The following is a 23,504-nucleotide window of genomic DNA, read 5'->3' as shown; positions in this document are numbered from 1 at the left end:
ATAGAATCTTGTTTGCTGGTATTTCATTGAGAATCCTTGCATCAATATTCATAAGGGATATTGATTGATAGTATTCTTAAATCATGACTAAGCATGGGGCCCCCTCAGCCCACCCCAGCAGAAAGGCATGAGGAGGGCTCCTAGAGCAAGAAGAGTGACTCAGAGTGGGACATCGGAGGGGAGTCCCACAGAGATCCTGCCATGATGGATTGCTGTCCTGGGGTGAGCGCTGCAGTTCTTTCTAGTCCTGGCTGGGAACTGAGGTGCAAGACTGCTGGCTGGCTCATGGGGCCCAGTGCTGATTAAAGACAATCTCCCAGACCCCTCCACTTCCTCGGCCAGCACAGCTGCCCATTCTGTCCCCCAGAGTGTCTGCCTGTCCTCTCCTCTTGTGGAAAATTAGGTAGTCCCTCCCCTGGGCTTGGCGCATGCTGCCAAGACCCTCGGCTCCCTGTTCCGTCCCTCCGTGGGCCGCCACTCCCCGAAGGGAAGGAGCTGTCGGGCTGACTGTGTCTCACCTGCACTTAATGAGGTAGGGCCTGGTACGCAGTAGGTGCTCAGGAAGTGCTACTTAAGGAAATGGACGCTAGGAAAGCAAAATACCCTCAAGCCGTTCCAGATGACGAGGATTCGTGATTTGCTTTTGACTTTTGGCATTTGACTCTTCTTCCTTCAGACGTTCCCTCCCCAACTGGATCTTTTAATTTGTTCAAATTTAGAGCATTTTTGAGTAGATGATACATTTATATGGTTTAGAAATCAAAATGCTTTATTGAGAAATCTGGGTCCCACCGCAGCTCCCTAGTGGGGAGCGCTTCCATCCGTTTATTGTGTATGTTTCCAGTATTTCCAGTGCTGCTGCTTCTGGTATTTTATTTCTCTATGCAAATAAAAATTCAAATGTGTGTTTTTTCTTAAACACAGAAAAGAGCTCCCTGTATGCATTGTGACTTGCTCTTTTCACTTGATAACAAACCCGGGGATGTTTCATATAAGAACATGGCGAGCATCCTCCTTCTTTGCTTGTTTTTAATCCCCACCCCTTCCCCCAGCTGTGTGATCTTCCATTGCGAGCATGGATTATAACGTAGTTAACCGGGTGAACACGGGGCTGTCTCCAAACCTTTGCTGTGGCAGACAAGCTGCAAAGAAGAACCCTGTGTGGGCACTTCCTCTGTGTCCCGGGGTAGCTGTAGGGTGTGGGAGGCAGGGCCTGTTGGATTGTGGTAGATTCTGCCGAATGCCCTTCCCCGCAGAGGTGTTACTTTGCACCCCAACCTCCCCTGCCCCAAAGTAGGAGGCACCGTTCCCCACAACTTCACAGCATAGTCGTGTGGTCGTGGTTTGGATTTTTGCCAACCTGGTAAGTGAGAGATGGTATTTTAGTGCAATTTCCATTCTCACTGATTGAGAGGAATCATCTGTTCCCATTTCAGGAACATTTGTATTTTTCCCATCCCCTGTGTGTCGTGTTTTGCCTATTTTGTTTTCTCTTGGTTTCTCAGTCTTTTTCCTCTTAGTTTTCTGTGAGGCGGAGATGAGACTCTTGTCTGTGCTGTGATTGTAGTTTTCCCAAGCAGGACATTATCTTTGTACTGATGGCATGTTTTCCCCCCACGTAGAAGCCTTGGGGTTTTTCATCAGTATTTTCTTTCACGGCTTTGGATTTTGTGTCAGAGTTAGAAAGGCCCTTTCCTACTCCAAGGCTGTGAAGGGATTCACCCAGAGGAGGTGAAAGAAGCAGGTGTGCGGCCCGTCAGAGCAGCACTGACAGCGCCGCGGTTTTGTTTGGGACGTAGCCCCATTCCCACGGGGAGAAGGGTTTCCTGCCAAAGGCCTGGGTCCAGCCTCCCAGATCTTCAGCCGGTGCCCTCACAGGGGCTGGGAAGGAGGTAGATAAGGGAAATGAAATGCTTGGCAGACTCATGTTCACCACAGGTGAGGTCTGTCCAGGTGCAGCCCGATTAGTATAATGGAAGGAAATAGAATTAAAACTTTGAAATGAAACTCAAGACTTGCATAAACTTGAACCTTTTCTGGGATTTGAAAAGAAGTAATTAATTTAGAAACTTTCTCCTCCGATATTAAACTCTGCCATTCTGGTTCCAGGCAGGAAATAGTCCAGAATGGGTTTCCAAATATGGTGAATTCAGTCAGCATGGAGGCGGAAAAGAAATGACTAGGCAGACAATATGTTCCCTAACGCTCCGGGTCTCCACGTTTGAAGAGAGAGGGAGGCTTATAAATGTTTGGGTTTGGGGAGGTTTGGACGTCAACTAGCCTGGGTCCCTCTCCTGATCCATCCCTAACTGTGTGACCTCAGACAAATCACTTCACTTCTCTGACCCTCAGTTTCTCCCTCTGTAAAAGGGGACGACACTAATTATTAAGACTCATCGATTAAGCACTAAGTATATGTCAAACATCATATTTGACGTTTCATATTTGATGCATTCAATCATTCACTGTCCTGTGCAACTGGGAAAATTAAATGCAGTAGCATGAAGAGCTCTGCACATGACAAGTCCTCCATAAATGGACCTGGCGGCATTGTTGTTTTCTACGCTCACTGAAATCAGATGGGTGGGCTCAGCACTGAATTGTGGTCTTATCTTAGCCATTCATTCACTCCACAAGTCCTGCCATGTGTGGGTGCTGAGGACACAGTGGTGAGCACCGGCTGTGCCCTACAGAGCTTACAGACAAGCAAGGCAGGTGCAAACTACTGTGGTCAGCTAGCAGCGGCCACACCCTGTGACAGGGACTTTATTAGGGACCAGCCAGGGTGCTGTGGGAGCACAGGGGAGGAGTGACTATCCCTGTCCCAGATGCAGCCCCGCGTCGGCCGGAGATCCAGGCACACTGTCTCCCAGGGGAGTGACAGCTATTCTAGTTACAGGGGACACTTAGATAGCACATCCCTCACGCGAGGAGGGGTTCTGTTAATCCTCACAGTATGTGCTTGGTACTGTCATTCCCCCTGATTTACAGATATGGAAACTAAGGCATCAAAGGGTGGTTCAAGGTCACACAGCAAGCAAGTAGTGGAGCAGGGATTTGAGCCTGGAAATTTGGCCCCCAAGATTATATTAGGAGATGGTCCAGAGAGAGAAGCAGAGTTGCCCATCACTGGCAATAGGACCACGATTCCCTGAGGTGCGTTAGGAACTGTAACTGCAAAGTGGGAGCAGAACAGAGCGACAAGGAGAAGGCCAGGCACTGGGCACCATCTTGGTGGGAAGTCTAAGCAGATTGCTGCTCTCCGGCTTTGGTAGGACAAGCAGCGTGGACGTTGAGGGTGGATGGTCCAGCATGCACTATGAGTGGCCCCAGGAATCTGGTCTGGCATTCTGCCTTAGGGATGAATCTTGTTTGGTTTGAGGCATTTCTGCCTGTTAAAATGGAAAGGCATTTGGCAGGACCAGTTCGTAAAGTCTATCCGCTGTGGCTATCTTCATCTATTTAAAAGGTGTTCTCCTGTCCTTGTCACCTAGATGGCTCCAAGGCTGGGCTCACTTTCCACATTTGGTGCTGCCAAGGCACCCTGGACCTGCCCTTCATGGCTCTAGCACAGAACTTACATGTTATTTGCTGGTAATTTGACCTCAAGAGACCATGTCTGTTTTTTCTCACCCTTTAGACCCTGGCATAGGGCTGGAATGTAGTAGACACTCAATAAATACTTGATTCATGAGTGAATGAGTGACCAGCACGTCAGGTGAATTAGGATGGAGAGCCATCAGATAGGAGGACCAGGCCTGGGTGTGACACCCACCTGATTTGGGAAAAGAGGCTGGGCACTCAGGCCCTGGGCATGAAGTCCCTTGTGGACTGGAAAGGGGCCTGCAGAGGTGGAAGGCACCTGTTTGACGACTGAGCGGAGGGTCCGTGTTGGCACAGGGCAGACCAGTTCTTGCCTAAGTACCAGCAGTAGCCGCCACCTGCTGAGCACCGGGGAGGTGCTCCGCTCACTCGCTACATGGCCTCCTGCACGTATCAGACTTGCCAAAGCTCTGTTTACTTATTTACAAAACAGGGACATAAATATATTCAGAGCACTACCGGGAGGAATCTAATGGAAAGTGATGCCCAGGGCCTGGCTTAAGTACTTGGCCAATAAATGCTATTATTATTGTTATAGTATTCTTTAAAAATGTATCTAGTTTTTAGCATGTATTATTATATCTAATCCTCAAACCACCCTTGTGATATAAGTCATGATTCTTTTAGATACACAGGCTCAGGCTTGGATGAGTAAAGCTGCCACACAGAGTTAGGGGAAAAGCTGGGGTTCCAACCCAGGTCTGCCTGCCCTCAAAGTCAGCTCACTTTCCCATTCACTGGTATCAGAAACGGGTCATAACAAAGTTCAGTTGGGGAAAATAATCTGACAGTAGAGACAGGTGTCACCTGAATTGAAGACACTAGGGTGGAATCCCAGAACGAGAACCATTTCTGGCTTCAGCCAAATGGAGCATCGCAGCCGAGGATTTTGAGCTTAGTCTCTGTCTTAGTCTCTGACAATTTCATTCCACTTCATCTTCCCAACCACCTTTCAGATTAGACATTGCTATTATCCTCGATGTAGAGACAAGAAACTTTTTATTTTATTTATTTTTTTATAGAGGGGAAGGGAGGGAGAAAGAGGGAGAGAAACATCAATGTGTGGTTGCTTCTTGCACGCCCCCAACCGGGGACCTGGCTTGCAACCCAGGCATGTGCCCTGGCTGGGAATTGAACCAGTGACCCTTTGGTTCACAGACCAGTGCTCAATCCACTAAGCTGCACCAGCTAGGGCAAGAAACCGTCTTGAAGCTTAAACAAGATCACTGGATTGTCAAACAGCCCCTCTCCAGCTCCTTTGCTCCACTCACCACACCCAACAAGGACACGTGCAACAGCCACCTTGCTTCTGGGAAGGTGGCATGATCTTTCGGGTCCCCATGTCTTTTTCTATCTCTTGCCTTCTCCACCCTGACTTGGTTGCACCTTCCTTGCCATCTGGTTCCCATGTCTGGTCTGCTTCAGGACTCAGCTTCTTACCGCTTCTTCCAGGAAGCCTTCTCTCCCAGGCCCTGCTCTTTCATGTAGCTCCCCTCCCCTTTACTCCCCTCCCTCCCTCCCTTCCTTCCTTTGCCCACCTGTATTTCAGTGTCTATCCCTCCTTATTGAACTTGGCCTCTTTCTGCGCTGTTGGTCTTTCTCTTTCCTCAACCAGACTCATGGACAAAAGTTTAATTTCTTTATCCCCAGTGTCTATCTGGCACCAATTAGGTATTCAATGAATATTTGTTGAATTAATTAATATTATCCTTACAATAGCCCTATAAAATGACCATGTTACAAAGGAAGAGAAATGAAGCCAAGAGTTGAGTGGTTTGCACAGTCAGGGCCAGTAAGTTTTTGAATTAATTCTAGAATATGGGTCTTTGAAATCTAGTCCAGTTGGCTGAAATGCTGAAAGTTGAAGAAGCAAGGGAAAAAAACAACCCAGCCAGTTCTAGGGGAAACAGAAATGTTAATTATGCTCCAGCACAAGCTAGGCAGAGGTAGATTTAGTTTGTTTACATGCGTTTTCTTGTTTTACCATTTACCCACCAGCATTGGAGGTTATCATTATGTAAAATTTTTGTTACTTCCATAGATGTGAAGTCGGGCCTCGTTATTTTCTTTTGATGTCTTTGTGAACAGCTGACACTGAGCATTGTTCTTTGTGTCTATTTATCTGCATTCTTGTGAGACTCCTGTGTTCATGCTCCTTATTGTACCATTTCTTTTTGAAGATCGTTGAAGACATTCATGGAAGACAGACTTAACTATTTAAGTGCCAGTTGGAAGGCACTGGAGGGAGGGAAAACAAAGATGACTAAGATAGCATCCCTGCCTTAAGTAGGAGTTTATTAGGTAGGATACTCAAGTCAGCGAGATGAATATGTACAGAAATAATGATCTTGGCAGCAAAACTGTTCAACTGACAAACAAGTGAGGGATTGTAGAACAGAGTTAGGATCCATGATTCCTGACTTGGACTGTATCAGGGAGGGCTTCAGAGAGGTGGTGTCATTTACCCTAAGCTGGAAAAGATGAGAAACATTTAGAAAGAACTACAGGTTGACAAAGCAGCATGAACAGGTATCGAGCCCATGCTGTACTGGGATATTTTGTCTCTGAGAACATTTAGTATGTTTGTATCAATTAGGGTGGTTTTGGTGATAGAGAAGAGAATACCCAGTAAAAAGACATTTTCTTAACTAAGAGAAATGTCTTAGCTCAAAGAACAAAGAGGCAGCTCTTTTTAGGGCTGGCTAATCAGAGGAACAACAAGGCATTCAGGACCCACAGTTTTTTCTTCTTTTCCTTTCAGCCTTGGCATTGACTTTGTCCTCAGGCTGCTCCTTTCCAGGTGAAGCTTTGCTGCCTTCCTCGTTATGTATTCAAAGGCAGGCCAGGGCCAGAAGCTCTCCCTTCCTTCCTCCCCTCCCTCCTCCGCCCCTCCCCCTTATCCCTCCTTCCTTCCCTCCTTCCTTCCTTCCTTCCTTCCCTCCCTCCCTCCCTTCTTGCTTCCTTCTTTCCTTTCTTTCTTCCTCTGTGAAACAACAAACATTTGTATTTTCAGCTTTGGAGACAGAAGTTCAAAATCATGGGCCCATTCCTTTTTATTAGGGAAAATAATCGTTCCCAGAAGCCCAGAGAGCTTCTCCTTAAGTCTGACAAGCCAACACGGTCATAATCCATCAGTGGCTACATGACATAAAATTACCATGATAAATTTAATCAACATTCACCTCTCTAGGATTTGCGAGGGGATCACACTCCCTGAACACATGGTCCCCTCTAAATCGGAGCTTAGTTAATATGAAGGAAGGTGAGTGTGTACAGTTAGTTGTTGACTAAGCAAAACAGCAGTATCTGCCACAGTGTTTAAGAACGACATTTTAATCTGCATTATACCAATATCGGTAAATTTCCATCAAGAAACTATTTTTTGAACTCAAGTTTATTAAGCTAATTTATTTAAAAAAATTTTTGATACAGTTTATTTCATTTTTTTAATTTACATTTTTCTTCTACTTAGTTATTTTCATGGGTACAAATTTTTTTCCATACAACTTTTACAGCAGAAATTAATTCCATTGACCATTTTACACATTCTTATTAAATTTTGTTGATTACATTTGTAGGTTTGGACATTTGTTAGTTTTCTTTTCAGACTGTTTATGTGTACCAGTCTTCTTGGGTCAAATTTTGTGGATCAAGAACTTCTGTTTTATATTCACTATTTCTATCAAAATCTTCATTAGGAATTGGATGAGACTATATGTATTTCTCAGTTAATCCATGATAAAATTATGAGCAATGCTTCTTAGGGATGCAAAGATCGATCTGTTGCTCAGACAGCTGGATGGCAGAGGTCAACAAACTAGCACCCCACAGGTCAAATCTGCCTTGATGATAGGGATTGTGAACTTTGAACCCCAGTTTTAAAAATGTTACCTGCTTCCCCCCAACTAATTTCATTCTTCTCGTTAATAGACCTGTGTTACAAAAATTGTACTCAATTACTATTATTTTGAATTCTGTCAATAAAAGTTTTTGTGGAATTTATTTTCTCTCATCATATAAATATTGCATAATATTCTTGATGTTTGTCTCTTAAACTCAAAACCCTAAAATAGTTACTCTCTGGCCCATTACAGAAAAAGTTTGATGACCCCTGCTCTATTATTTTGCTAACCGGATTCTTCTGAACACTCACACTCTCCCTGCCTTTCCCTAACGTTCTGTCCCGATGGAGTTATAAGGAGAAAATGGTGAATGAGGTCAGGATGTTCTTAGCGTCAAAACGGTTGAGTCAAATGTCCAGCTTCAGCTGGGAAAGTAACAAACTGATTGAGGGCAGTCCTATTGTTCAGGGGTGAACAGAGAGAGCTCTTCAAACTGTGACATGCCGTGTCAAATAAAAATACCAATTGGTGTAAGGGTTTTTGGTAAAGATCAATTTCCCCCTTTTTTCTTATTCGTCGTCGGCAGCCGTCCGTCTCGAGAGACGATGGTGTAGCTTCCTAAGAGTCTATCTGCACCGCCGAGAATGGCTGTGCAGTCCGACTCAGGAGTGACACGGTATCTGTCTCCTCCCGTGTTGAATCGACATCTTGCGATGACGCTGAAGCTACAGAGCCTGGGCAGGGTGATATGGAGGGTCTGCTGTTGCCCATGCAGCAGACCCCCCCTCTCTTCGCAGCTGAAGGGTCCAAGGGAAAGACGGAGTCAATACAGCTTGGCTTCAGGTGCGCCGCACCTATTATACCTTTATTAAGGTATAATAAATCTGAAATGTTGGAAAACCCCAAATATCATTGCTTTCAAAGCATCGACATGTGACAGAAACATCGTGTTTTAAGAGCCGAAAGGCCTTTTCCTTTTTTCTACTGAAGTTAGCTCCTTTTTCTCTCCTTCAACAGATGAGGAAAAAGAAAATAATAGAGCATCCAAGCCCCACTCCACTCCTGCTACTCTGCAATGGTAAGTTCCATCTTTAGCAAGTTCTCTCTCGATGGGATGCTCGTGCAGCTACATCTTTCTGCTGACAGGATAGCATATCACTTGGTTATTTGGACATCGTCATGATAACGTGACATCCAATAGCCCACCTGCAATCAATTTAATTTTCAGGTATGTGTAAAATACTCAACCTGGATCTAGCCTGGAGATCTGAATTTTCATACTTATTCTATTTGGGGGGTAGACTTTTTTCCCCCCATCATTAAGACATTGGCAAGGACCAAATTCCACATGGATGCTATTTTAATTGACTTTAATGGAATCCTTTACTTCAGTTAATACTGCTGCAGCAGACTATAGAAATATAGGTCTGTTCATCCCTATCAATGAGCCTTAATGAATGAACAATGACTTGCAGCTACACTACAGTTATTTTAACATTCATAAGAATGATCTGCTAGAATGGCTTTCTCTTTAATATTTGGAGTCCCCGGACTTGATGTAATATTTAGTGATGTCGAAGTGGTTGCACTCTTGTTTCACATTTACAGGTACATTCTCCTCTAAGAGCTTTACTTAGAAATTTTGTAGCTGTGAACACCAGAGCTGTCTGCGCCGTGCCTGAGATTCACCCCTCAGAGGATTTTGGCAATTAAGGGCTATGATTCCCCCAGCAGACCTGAAGGGCTTAAGGAATGAAGGGGAGGGAAAGAGAAGAGGGGAGGGAAAGAGACTGACATCTATTTTGCGCCCACCTCGTTTCTTTCCCACAAGCCTAGGAAGCTGGTACTGCGAGGCCCATCTCACAGAGGAAGAAAATAGAGCGTAGACAGCCCCATCATTTGCCTGAAGGCACACGCAGCCGTGACACGGCAGAGGCAGGAACCTGGCTGGATCTCTTTAACTGCAAGGGAAGGATGAAGAAGAGAGAACAAATCAGTAGGGAAAGAAGAAGGGCTTTAATGAGCAAATTATCGTAGGTTCTCTAGTCTAGTCCAGCCACAGCTGAGAGGAAGACGGCATTCAGGAACGTAACTCAACCTTCTCTCACAAGAGTCTCAGCCATCAGCCTGTTCGGCTGCAAGGATAGCCGAGGTTGTTTCCAAGAGCTCCACTTCCAGCTTTGGGGCTGGTTTCCATCGATTTGTCCCCATATTCTTCCTCTGGTTTTTTTTCCCCCCCTTTATTTAAAATTCTATTCTGCTTCCCTGATCAAATCTCCCCTGCACCTTTCCCCTAAATTATGGCTGCACAAATTCCTACAATGCCAGGACATCAAATGAGGCATCGCTATGGAAGGGACTGGGAGTGGGAGTTTCTAGAAATGCAAGGAATCAACAGGCACTCTTGCTTTAATACCTGGAGCATGTTGAACATTTTATTTTATTTTATTTTATTTTTTAAAATCCTCACCTGAGGATATATTTATTGATTTGAATGAGAGAGAGAGAGAGAGAGAGAGAGATCAGTGTGAGACAGAAACATCAATCAGTGGCCTCCTGTACTGGATACTGGAGATCAGACCCGCAACATTTAGTGTATGGGATGACGCTCCAACCAACTGACCCACTCAGCCAGGCCAACATTTTAGAATAAAAGATTTGAAAGAGACTGTAAGAAAGTCACCTTTCTGTGTGTGTTTTCCTGAATTCTCTGACATCTGCCTGGCAACAGCAAGGCTGGAGACAGTGCAGTCTCCTAAATCAGACCCCCAGGAATTAACTCCCAGCTCTGCCACTCTCCAGCTGTGGAACCTTGGGCAAGTTCCTTAGCCTCTCTGTGCCTCCATCTACTCCCCTTTGAAATGGGGGTGGCAGTAGTATCTACCTCGCAGGGTGATCAAGAAGAAGAAATGAATTCACGCAATAAAGGGCTTAAACAGTGTGTGACGTAGAACAGGTGCTTGGTAAATCTTAGCCGCTGTCAGCCAGTTGCTCAGCTTACCCCCTTCCTCTGAGTGTCACAGGGACGTCTGGGGCAGGGCTTCTCTCCTTCCTGACATGCACACAGTCAGTTCTCTTTCTACTGGATGTAACTCTGTGCAGATTATCTGCTTTGTAAATCAAAGGGACACATAGATCATTCCAGAAGAAATTTTATCCTCCAATTCACAAAGTTAGGCACTGGATTTTTTTAATGGATATATTGATTTTCAAGGGAAAATCAGGTTTGAAAATATGTAAATTTTAGTCTTATTATTATTCAAAGGTATCAAGTTGTTCAGACATCAAATTGTCCTTTAATTGCCTTCATATTATATTTTTAAGATAGAATTTCAGTCATTTACTAATTCAAGAAATGTTTACTGAGCACCTACTCTTTCCTAGGCCTGTTCTAGGCTCTGGGAATGCAGTGGTGAATAAGATGGACCAAGGGTAGGGGCTGATGAGGCCTCAGCAGTCCCACCGGGAGTTCTGAAGCTGGGACAGCCCTTCAGAGATGACCGGCGTGGAGGCTGTGGATCGGTCCTTTGTTCTGCCACCTCGCCCATCACTGGATGGAGGCTACCTCCAAGGAGGGGGTGGGTGTAACTCTGGGTGGTTCCCTCCCTGTTCCACGGAGGACGACTCCTCAGGGCGGGGGTTCAGCCTCAGGAACCGACCTCCCAGCAGTGGGGAAGGAAGCCTCAGTCCTGAAGGGCAACCTGGGCGCACACCACAGCATCTGCTGCTCTCTCCAGGTTGGAAGCAGGCCAAGCTTGGTCAAAACACTAGGGGAGGTGGCCTGTGTGGTGGAAACACAGTGAGCAAGGATGAGAGTGATGGCAATGAGGTGGGAGAGGGAGACAGGGGAGAGGGTCTGCTTAAAACTGTGGTGCAGGACATGTGACCTCCTATATAAAGTTCCACATGAGAAAATATTTTTAGGATATAGTTTTAGTGTAAAACCTGTCTCAAAAGGGACCAGATGCATTTTCCATTTCCAGGGAAATGTGGCCTAGTTGGTAATATGTCCCCTTTTTGCTCTGGTTGCCAGGGAACTCAGAGCTAAATCTGATACTCATGTACCTTTCAATCTCTTTTCCTTGTCTAATTTTCTTCTTCTTTTAAAGAAATGTTGTCACTTTTTATAAAAAGGCAAGATACAAATACATTGAATTAATACATATTTTTATTTTATTTTACTTATACAAGGAATACATTTGCTTATTTTAAAACAAAAACATTACAGATAAGACTAAATTCTTCATCTAATTCCTTGCTTCCTTCTCCAGAGCAACACAGTTGTCGGTGAGAACTGCGTATGTGTGTTTACATACATGCGTATATGTGCTATCCTTTGCTCGTGCATTTATATGCATATGTACTGATCAAAGTTTCTGAACTGTGTTTTTTTATTTAATATTTTCTCCTTTCTAAAAAGAATGCAGAAATATAACAGTAAAAATGTTATATAGCCTGGCACACTATATCGATCCACGTCTTGCTTTCCTCCTCAGTAGAATATTCTGCAGCTATAACCACATTAGTCCATAAGGAACAACCTCACTGTAATCGCTACACAATGCGCCCCATAAGGCAGTGACAGAATTTTATTTCGCCGTTTCCCTCTTGATAGACATTGAGGTTGGGTCCAAATCTCATCTTCACCCTTATAAATAGGGCCCCAAAGAACATCTTCATCTGTCCCCCTTGCACACCTGCGGAAGTGTTTCTGCTGTGCACAGAAAACATTCATGGGCTTGCACACCTGTCTCCTCCGATGGCTTTACCATTTTATGTCTTCACCCACAGTAAAAAGTACTTTTTGTGAAAATAAGGACCTAGCTCCACAGCATGGCATCTCATCCTCTGAGGCATTTGCATCCTTCACATTGTCCCCTCTCTCCAGTGGCCATGTGCAGCCTGGCAGGGTGTGGAGGAAAGGACATTGGCCTCATCGCCAAGGTGGCTGCCACCTGCCCAATAGTGCCAAGCTCTCCTGGGACGCTTGGCTTGTTTTTGGAATTGGGTCAGGAGCTCTCTGCCTCTCCCCCTTCCCCCAACCTTGCCGTGAGCTTCTTCCTGTCTCCCCAGAGACCATCCCATTCTAAGAACAAGTAATACAGCCGCGAAGCAGCCTAAAATAATCGGGGCCACGTGATCTGGAGGCAGCTCCCAGCAGAAAACAGGCAAATATTGTCAAACGCCTTCTGCCAAACACTTTCCGGCACCCTCGGTCACGAGGGTTAGTAAAGCCCAGCCCGCTGGGGGTGGTGAGCGCTGCTGGGATCCTGGCCGCACAAAAACCTCCATTCACACCGAGGATCTGGGATGGAAAGCAGCCTGTTCCGCCATCCTGGCCTCCTTGCTGCCAGCCCACATCCCCTCCCCTGCCTCAGAGTCACTCCCAGAGCCCTGTGACCCTCCGAGTGGACCCATTTTTCCCTTTCAGCAATTTTCAGAGGAAGTCAGGCCCTTCCCCAAAGGAGGAGGGAGGGTAGAAGACCAAATTGTCGCTGTCTGGGGGCGGGCATTTTCCTTTCTTTTGAAAAAATAAGAATGAAGCCTTGGGTGGTTGATGGGCTTTCAATATTTCAAATTAATATGAAACAGAGTAAATCTCTAAAAATGTTCTCAGAGTCCAGAGGTAGAGGATGGGGCTTGATACTGTCCCAGAGACCTGTGTTGAAGTTTTTGACCAGGTCTTGGCTCCTAGACCAGACAGATCCACTGGGTATGACCAACACCTGATGTTTGATAGTAACATTCTTTACTTTCACAAAGCGAGTTCCAGAGAGGGAGGCTGAACATTTTAGCTCTGGAAGCAACCAGAGGTGCTAGATGATGCCAAGGTATGACCGTGTCCTGTCAGAAGCCGCAGGGACAGGCAGAGAAAGGAGAGGTAAGCAGGACAACATGAAGGGTGTAAACGTCTCAGAGAATGAGATGCTATGCTGTGAAGCTAGGTCCTCAGGTTTAAAAAAGGGGATTTTGTGCTGTAGTTAAGGTGTAAAATGGTAAAGCTGTTTGAGAGGGCAGCTTTAGTATGTGCATCCAGGAGTGCCACTTCTTCATGCTGACACGGAGAAATACTCCCCCAGGTGTGCAAGGGGGCACAGGTGCTGTTGTCCTTCATGGCCTTGTTCGTAGTGTACAGGGAACAGATGGAAAGGGAAGGTCAAGGGGGCTGGTTTATAATGAATGGTGTCTCCTACCATCTCACTCATGTTATGACATTCAGCAAAGTCTTTTTTAAAATCCTGTTGTCTTTTCTTTTGGTAAAATGCAAGAAAAAATGTTCTGTTTTAGACATACGTGCAATGACTGAAAACATGGAGACTTTGAACTGAAAGCCCATGTGTACATATAAGAAAACATAGGTTGAAAATGAGAACGGGGGAGTGGGGACAATTATGTTAGGTGCTCTTTGCTCTTCATTATAAAGTGCTAATACAAAGCTTCCTCCGTGTGCCCTAGGATGCCACATGCCGAAACCTCACGCAGAGGCTTTTTAAAAATGTACGCCGCCGATAATGACTCATGCTGGCTAGTGGACTGAGTTCATTATCTCCGTAATAGGATAGGCTCAATTCAAATATGATCAAGTTGTTGAATAGAAGATCAGAAAATGGAAGAAGTGGGGAATTTTTGTGTGATCATTAAAAATACCCAGGTATAATGCGGTATTGTTCACCCTGTCAGACTAATGATGTCCTCTAAAAGTGAGGAGGAAAAGGGGGACATTTCATCGCATATGAAAAGGAATAATTAACTGCCTTTCTTTCTGCCCTGCCTTGGTCAGGGCAGCGGACATTCCAGTTAGCAATGTCAGCACACCCACAGACCCTCAATTTTGTGAGGAGGTTTAGGGAAAGATGTCACGATGCTCCTCCTGACAGTAGAAACTGATCAGACATCAAGGTTGCCCTTAATGGCAATTACATCCGTTCCTTCACAGAGCTTATTAAAATGCTTCATAGTCATAAGCCACCTAGAGACCTTGAGGCAGAGACGCTCTGGTGACAGGAATAAAACCAAGGTAGAAGTGGAGTTCTTTCGAAAGCTCTGGTCTTTGGCAGGTGACTGCTTAATTAGCTCAGCCTGGTGATCTATGACGTATACCGTCTCACTCAAAGAGTCTGTTGGTGCTACGGGCTCATTTAATGAGATGCATTTTAATCTTGATCTTGTATTTTAACCCCAATCTCTTGGCCAGATTTAATGAGCAAACAAAGCCACAAGAACAACAAATAGAAACTGAGCACAGGGGGCTTAATTGAAGGAACTAATGAGTGGGAGGATCCGGGAATTTACCTGGGAGCCTGCACTCTTTAACACCACATTTGGAAGTATTATTTTCCCCCCTGTGCCTCACCACTCCTACATTTTTTAATCTTGGGGAGTGAGGCCCCCATTCATTCACTCGGCCGGGTTAGGAATCTAAGAACATGCCCTGGGTGCTCCTACCCCTCTCGTGCCTGCCAGCAGGAGACCCACACCCTAAATGTTATCTTTGCCCCCATGGCCATTCCTTCAATTATGCTCCACCGTTTCTTGCCTGGACTATTGTCGTAGCTCCTAATTGGTCTCAGTTGTTCGTTTGTTCATTCGTTCATTCATTCATTCATTCATTCATTCAACATATACTAAGTAGTCACCCACTACATGCCAACCCTACTAGTTCACCTTGTCCACCCACCATAAACATGCCCGAGTGAGCTTTCCGGAAAGTAAATTTGATCATGCTAATCCCATGCTTAAAAAAACTAAACACCCCCCCCCATCATTTTAAAGGCTCATATACCTTTTATAATATGAATTCTGAATGGTTTGAAATGCATGTTTGTTGAACATGCCCATGGGTTTTTCTGGTCAAAATTAATTTTAGGAACTCATTAGCAAAAATAAGCAGAAAGGGGATACTTTCCTGCTCTCCACAGCTTGTCAGGAACAAACTTCTTGCTGCCCAAATTGGTCACGTGTATGCCTTAAACTGCAAACTGTTCCACAACAGGCTGAAGAGCTGAAGTCAAAGCTTTTCAAAGAGAGTGGTTAATGGAACTGACTATAGTCTAAGATGAAACCTATGAAATTGATTTTTTGCATTGTTTTTATACCCAGGCCATTGCTGGCAAAAAGAACATACTAAGCTTTAAATTAATGTTACTGTTGTTATTGATGATATAATTATTATTCCTGTAGCATCCCAGAAACACTTGGTTCTTCATGCCTCTGAGTCTTTATTTTTTTAATTCTCTGAGTCTCCCTTCATTGCCTTCTGAAAATAAATATTTTCATAACAACTCTTCAACTCCAGGAGCTGTTAAACTCTTATGCCAGGCCATATTCTCTTGTGGGCATTTAAAGATTCTCCATACCCCTCCCCCATGGTTCTTTCCTTTTAGATTCCCCTTTACAAGCCCCCTTCTCCACTCAGACCAGCGTCTCCATCACCCAAAGCACGTGCCACGTTTTTCTCTCATCCTTGCTGGTTCCCTTGCCCAGGACCCCATCCCTCTACCTTGGCGAGGACCACAGTGGTCTAGAGTAAGACAGATTCCGCCATGTACTGGCTAGCTGCACGACCACGGTGAAATGGGTTCCACTCTTGGAGCCTTAGTCTGCTCATCTAACACATGGGTATAATACCAACCTCATAGGGTTATTGTCAGGATCAAATGAGACCACAGATACCCAGGGCCTTGCTGGTGTTGCAATGTTACAGTCCCACTTCATCCATGAAACCATAATCGTCTGCTGTCATCTCACACGAATCTCTCTGTTCTCCCACCTTCCGCTGCACCCGTGGCCAGCAGTTTGCAGGACTTAAATATTCTTCGTTCTGTGCATTTCTTCTCCCCAATTAAGCTGAAGAGTGAACCGGGGCATAGATCGTGTCTTATGTCAACACAGAGTCAAGGAACAGAAAATAGACAAGGAACAGAAAATAGATTGGGTGTAAGAAAAATAGGGAGGAGTGAGGACCCTGGCCAGCCTGAGGGCACGTGTAACTCTGGCCAATTGTTGTCATGCGGGAATATGGGCCCAGTGTTGCCAGATCTCAGCCTTTTCAAAAGAAGCCAGAAATCCAGATTCTAATGTGAAATGTCCTGAATTTTAAAAGTTGGGCTGACACTGTTCAGGCCAAACAAAGCGTGCCTGTGAGACCCTATCTTGTGAAAACTGCGTTATTCAGATGGCTCCTACACGTTTGTGTGCCTGCTTATTATTGAGACCTCTGAACTGGCTTTCGCAGTGAGACAATGCCGTGAATGGCACCTAGCGGTCCATGCTAAGCTGGAGGGCTGATTCCCATTCAGACCAGACCCGAAGTTAGGGTTGTCCTAAGGAACCTAATCTCTACATGAAATCATTTTCAAAGTCCAAGATACAATGTTGGGGACACATATACTAGGATGTGAGCCCTTTCAGGATAGGGCCTTTGCTTCATTCACTGCCCTCTCCTTAATGTTTGGAACACTGCTGGCACTCAATAAATATTTGTTAAATTAAAGATTACCTGCATCTTTATCCATCTGTCCACGTCAGTCAGTTCTCTGACCATGTTGGTCACCGTGGTATTCCCAGCACCTGAATGATAAGAGGTCAAGAGATATTTGCGGAATGACTATAAGACCGAAACAGTCATTCATCAAACACTCATTGAGCACCTGCTGTGTGCCAAGGAATATGCTGGACTCCAAGGATGCAGAAGTGACTCAGACTCAAGGAACTGGGTTGCCCAGAAAGGGCTGCATAAAGCATTTCCTGAAACACTTGTGAAAACTCTCAGGAGTTACTCGATGCTCCCCTTCGCAGAAAAGGAGGAGGGGTAGATGGGATACCTGGGACCATCAGCACTGGCTTCTTCATTTATCTGAGTGTGTTCTACCCACGGGGTTTGACTACAAAAGACTGAACCAATTTTCTTTCAGCCGCATGTCAGAATGAGCCAAATGAGTGCTCCCCTTTTCAGTGGGCACCTCGGGAGGCTGCGTCCTCATTCCACTCCAGCTACGACAGCCCTGGACCGTGTCTTTGGAAAGTGCCCTCAGAGAACGTTAGAAGCCACTTGAGGACATCCATTTCATTGCTTTAGAACCATACCTTATTACTGAGCCCCCACCCACCCCCCGCAAAAAAATATTTGGGTCAAAAAGAGTTATTCTAGTCACTTTATCCCTCAAATCTGATTCCAAGTGACTTTGGGTTGTTGCCTAAAATTCAACTCATGATCAAAGGAGAAACACTTTCTGTTGGTGTGTTTATTGGACTGTGTGTGCCCTAGGTTCTGAAGGGAGTGGGCCCAAAGAGAAGCCCCAAATTGTCACGTGCCTGGGCAGTCCTGCTGGAAGAAGTGTTTAACCTTCCCGTGTGTCTGTGCCGAAGGAGGCAGGATTCTTTTTGATGACTACATTCTGGTGTTTGGGATAAGGAGGGAAAGAAAAACATCTAGTTTGCTTTTTAGGTTCCCAATACCCAGCACATATTCTGGCCCTGTAGGAGCCCACAAATGTTTTAGGGAGAGAAAAATGGATGATGATGGTCCAGCATCTACTAAGTACTCACCAGGGGCCACGCATCAGGCTGGCACCTGTCCTACATCACATCCGATCATGACAACAACCTTATGAAGCAGTTATAGTCATCACCTCCAAAAGGAAACTGAGGCCCGAGGTTGAGTAAATGACCTATGGTCACCAGGCCAGCAAGTGACAAGGGTTGGGGTTTGACCCAAGTTGAAAGTCCCTACCGTGAACCCCTGATCTGTACTCATTAAGAAGGTAATGGGTCTAGAATCGTATAATCCTGGTGCAGCCGAGAAGGCGATCCTAAAGAAACCAAGAGGTTCGGCTCCCTGCTGTGGGTAGAAAACCTCCTTTCACTTAGCGGGGTAGTGACTGTCCAGCTGTCCAGCCTCTCCTAGGGCACTTGCTTTCTCAGGCCATCCCCACCCACTGCTATTGTTAGCCAAAAAGCGCTCTGATTGTGACACCCATTAGAAATGGTGGGTGCATGGTTCCAAACTTGGCTGAGGCACCTGCAAGACCCTATGTCATTTTTGGAGTTTTGGGGAACCCGATCCACCCGGACTATAGGCCAATGATAGCACCAAGGAGAAGGACTGGGAATTTGGGCTGAAAAGGTGACCAGGTGTCAGGCCCACAGGGACCAAGAGTCTGTTTCTGCTCACCTACTAGCTCCGTCATGACCTTGGGCAGGATGCTTTGTCCTCCTGGGCCTCGGTTTCCTCATCTGCAGGAAAAAAGTTATTTCTGAGGCCTCCCCAAGGTCTGGAGGAGGGCTAGACAGATTGTAACCACCTTGCTGGGGATTTGCTCATTGGGCGCTGACATATTTCCCCAGGCTGGAGGAGAACTATGAGATTGCGGAAGGCGTCTGCATCCCCCGCAGTGCCCTCTACATGCACTACCTGGATTTCTGTGAGAAGAACGACACCCAGCCTGTCAATGCCGCCAGCTTCGGGAAGGTGAGTCTGCCTCCCCAGGCTTACCCCCTCTCTCTTCTGTCCTTTTCAGTAATTCACGTGTATTTCTTAATCATGCTAATTGGTTCTTTTTCAGTTACCAAAGTTTGTAAGTTAATACTCCACTGCAAAAAAGTTAAACACTCATTAACAAAGAAATACCAAACCAAATGCTGGAGCAAAATAATACCCAAGTATTAAAAACATCCAACAATTCAGACAGGTTATAAAGGGGAAAGTGAATGTCTGACTTGAATTTCCTCAGTACTTAATTTGCAGAAAGTAACCTTTTTTCTCTGTAAGACAAATATTGAACTCACGAGGGTGTCGTAAGTGTGTCGGTGAGCCTGGGATGGGCAGACTGCTTGGCTCTATAAAGGGAAGGCCTTGGAGACAGGGCTTGTATCATAAGCCCGGCTCTCTGGGAGTCCTTCCTGGGAGTGGTGATCTGTCGTGTCGATGCAGGCTTGGCTGTCCTCTATCCCTCTTATGATGAAAATATATTCCACACTTAGGGCTGTGTCTATAAAAATCCTTACCACTGGTCATTCATACTTACCAGGCCAAGGAAAGCTATGGGAGCGCTCTAAGGCCGATGGTTTGCGGCATAGATACAAACCTAGATTTTGACATTTCCAAAATGCCCAAGTTAACTTGAGCGAGTACATGCAAGTCCTTTCTCCTTTTGTTAGCTTCTTTTTTCTATGTCTGATTTTTACTGCATCTGATAAGAAAAAAAATAGGCAGGCCCGTCCCTTTCCTTAGCAGTTTTCTGCATGCAGTCATAACCAGGACTGGAGTAGCACAAAGAGGTCAGTGTGTAAGTTTCAGGGGTTCCCTTTGCAGATCCCCAACAGACACAGCAGCAGCAGGAACAGAAAATAGTGTGGTCAGACCTGAGCCAACCTCTCTGGAGAGTCCAAAACTGAGTGGCTGAGAATTGGCCCCACGCAATAAATGGGAAGAGGCTCTGGACACTTAGGAGGGGGAAGTGTTCTGGTGACATAGCGACACTCTTTCTCTAAAGTGAAAAGAATGTTTGAAAAAGTCAGCGGAGAAACCACCTTGGCTCTTTCATTCATTCATTCATTTCTTCAGTCCATCCGTGTCAGCTGAGACGGGCCGTGGGACGGTTAGGCAGAGGGACCCAGCAGCGAACCCACGTGGGGCCTGATGTGGAGGGGCTCACAGACCGGGGAGGGAGACTGCGAGCCCCTCAGCAGGTGGCAGCAGGTAAAGCACACCAGGCACGCGTGGAACCCTGGTGCTTTGTCACGGGTCTGTCGCCCTGAAACATTCATTTGCATCTACACGCTCCCTTGAAAGTGACCACAACAGGAAGTCCAAGTGAGGTCTCTTAGATGGAGGGACAGGTCAGGTGAATCGAAAGATGAAGAATCTTAACTCTCCTGGACTTTCTATTTAACTTCTCTGGGCCCCAGCGCTCTCCACCGTGAAGTGGGAGTTAACCGCCCCTCCTTCAGGGATATGTTGTCCGATTCAGTGAGATGTCAGTGGGCGATAGAAGGTGCTGTTCACTCCGTCATCGGATATTTAGTAACACCTACCATGTGCCATTACAACTGCTGTTGCTGTGAATTCTCCGTGAGATGTTTCTGTGCAAATACCCATTTGTTAGCTTAGATTCTGAGGAAAAGAGAGAGAGAGAGAGAAACCATCACCATTTCTAGAAACTCCAGTTTGCTTGTATAAGGACCCTCCTTCTTCTCTCAAGAATTTTTATAACCCTGTTGTCAGCTTAGAGTTTCTTTGACCTCATGATCGAGGTAAAACTGATTTAACTCGGCCCCTCCTCCCGGAACCCCCGTTCTGTTCCTGTTCCAAGTCTCAGGCCTGCCACCAAGATGTCAGCAAATGCCAGAGCACTTGCAACTCAAGGGTCTGGGACTCTTCCTTCTGCATATTCCACCTCTCTCTCCACCTGTGCTGGGCAGTAGCCACTGGCCACTAGGAACTTAAATAAGATTAAGTCCCTCAGTCACACTAGCCACGTTCCAAATGCTCAGTGGCCACATGTAACGGGAGGCTGCCGTGTTGGACAGCACACAGAGAGATTTCAATCACCACAGGAAGTTCTGTTAGACAGTCCTGTTCTGAACCATCGTGAACCAGAGATGAAATTCAGGGGCCTCTTTGCTTTGCACGTAACAGCCCTAGCGATCCTAGCAGACTGACGTTGGCAGGACGGGTTTGCATCCTCAGCTGTCCTATGGGACAGACATCATCATCTCAAAATGCTGTTCTGCCTCCCTCCGCAGTGCGAGCTCACTGGTCCTCCACCTGCTGGGTCCCCGCTAGTTCCAGCCCTCTCTGCTCTGCTGCCTCCTCAGCCCTCCTCTACCTCCTCCTTCTGCTGCCTTCCCCCCTCTTTCCCCTCCTTCTTGGGACAGCCTCCACCAGGTCTTCTTGTTCTCTGATCCTTGGTATCTGGGGACATCTATGCCCACAGGTCTCATGTACCCCAAATGGCTACTTAAGATATTTTTCCAGCCCTGACTGGTGTGGCTCAATTGGTTGGGCATTGTCCCGCAAAGTGAAAGTTTGCCAGTTTGATTCCCGGTTAGGGCACATGCCTGGGTTGCAGGTTTGGTCCCCGGTTGGGGCACATACAGGAGGCAGCCAATCAATGTTTTTCTGTCACATTGATGTTTCTCTCCCCCTATTTCTCCCTCCCTTCCCCTCTCTCTTAAAAAAAAAATAATATATATATATATATACATATATATATATACACACACACACACGTACACAGTAGTCCCTCTCTATATCACAGTTTACTTATTGCGGCCTCACTGTATCGCAGGATTTTAAAAAATATTATATTTAATTATTTATCACGGATTTTTCACTATATCATGGGGTTTTGCGGTACTGTATATGTATGTTGTTAAAGTTACGTAGGTTTAAGAGTGTAGAATATGTTTAAGAACATAAGTAGTGTTTATAAAAGTGTGGAAAAGGTTAATAAGGGAGTGGGAATGGTTTATAAGTGTGTGGGAAGGGTTTATAAAGCCTTAAAATATATATAAATACTAAAATAAACGTAAGGCTCCTACTTCGCAGATTTTCACCTATCGTGCAGTGGTCTAGAATGTAATACCCACGATAAGTGAGGGAATACTATATATATATATTCCAAATACTGTTTTATCAAGTAGTGCAGTGCAAACTCCTTTCAAAATAGTAATTAAAATAAGTATTCAAACACTCAAATAAACGTCTGTTTTATCTTCAGTCCAAAAGCAAGGCAATGCTCTAATAGCATTAAAAGTACAAATGCAAAAGCTCTGCAGTTGCCTTGCCATCAGGTTCAGGTGCACTGGGAACGGGGACTGTGCTTGTAGGTGGAGGGAGGCAGGGGCCTGCTGAGGGGGCCTCCACGTAGAGCTCGTTGCATGGAAATCCCAGACAGCTGCCCAGATGGCATGCTGCAGCTGCCGTCTCCTTGAGACCTTGGGGTGTAATTGTGGACAGCCTTTCTTTGAGCAGGTTCCTCTGAACTTATGATTTATCTACACACTTTTAACTCAGAGCAGGCCAGGGTCAATGTTTCAAATTAAATGGGTGGTGGTCTCCCCACCCAGCTCGCAAGTGGGCTGAGATGAGACAGACACCAGTGCTGAAGCTTCCCCCACCCTGCCCGTGTCCCCTGGTTGGGGGACTGTCCTTGACAAAAAGGCAGCAATTGCTTTGCTGCAAGTAAGATCTGAAACAGACACCCTCTTGCCAATGCTGTGGCCAAGCTCCTCAAGCACTGGCTTCCAGTCATGGTGTATTGACTTTAGGTCCCAGAATTAATTTAGGATTTGCAGAGAAGGCGGGGCTTCTCGCTGATCCGGCCTTTGCCTGCGTTTACCGTTGGCTGGGGTAATGAAAGGTACCCAGCTTGGACTCGCTTACCTGTCCTGAGCTCTCATATCCTCATCTTTAAACCAGAATAATCTCTCTCTGAATTACCCTGGGAAGAAAATGGGACAGAGCTCATGAGAGCATTTTTTCAAGCTGAAGAGCTCTACCAGCAGAAGAAAGCACCATTCTTCAAAATTGGCCCCAGTCCCTCCTAGCGCCTCTATTTCCTCACCATGCTTTAGTTCTCTTTATAGCACCTAGCACTGGGTGAAGCACCATATATAGATGATATAACTCACATATAGTATATATAAATTTTTATCATATCAATATATATTATCGTGTATTATATAGCTATATTATCTAATATATAATATATTGTTATATATAATTGTGCATGTTATATATAACTATCATGTAAATGACTAATATATATTCTATATGACATATATATTAGTTGCTGTGTTTTGTCTGCCTCCTTCTCTACAAAGGAAGCTGCATGAGGACTTCTTTTGTTCACTGTTAGTAACAGCTCCCAAAATAGTGCCTGGCACACCACAGACCCTCAGATATCTGCCAGAAGTTGAATGACTTTTATTAGTAGTATTTGCCAGGGGCCATGTGAAGCATTTGACATGTGATTTTTTTTACCTCGTATGATAACTATATGAAATTGGCATTGTACCCATTTTCCATGTGCTCATTTGCTGAGCAGGGCTGGA

General features: G+C 45.5%; 1 protein-coding gene across 1 annotated transcript in view; it reads left to right on the top strand.

Moving 5' to 3' along the window:
• RFX4 (regulatory factor X4) overlaps positions 1-23,504 on the top strand; it is a 133,706-nt gene that overhangs the window by 28,661 nt on the left and 81,541 nt on the right. The window contains exons 3-4 of the mRNA XM_090272568.1: positions 8,463-8,523; positions 18,792-18,915. Of these exons, the coding sequence (XP_090128694.1) occupies positions 8,463-8,523; positions 18,792-18,915 (185 nt within the window). The remainder of the gene's footprint in view (positions 1-8,462; positions 8,524-18,791; positions 18,916-23,504) is intronic.

The sequence above is a fragment of the Furipterus horrens genome, unplaced genomic scaffold (genome assembly GCF_987537825.1).
Source record: "Furipterus horrens unplaced genomic scaffold, mFurHor1.1.pri manual_scaffold_4, whole genome shotgun sequence".
In the NCBI taxonomy this organism is placed as follows: Eukaryota; Metazoa; Chordata; class Mammalia; order Chiroptera; family Furipteridae; genus Furipterus; species Furipterus horrens.
This window is presented reverse-complemented; position numbering and strand designations above follow the sequence as displayed.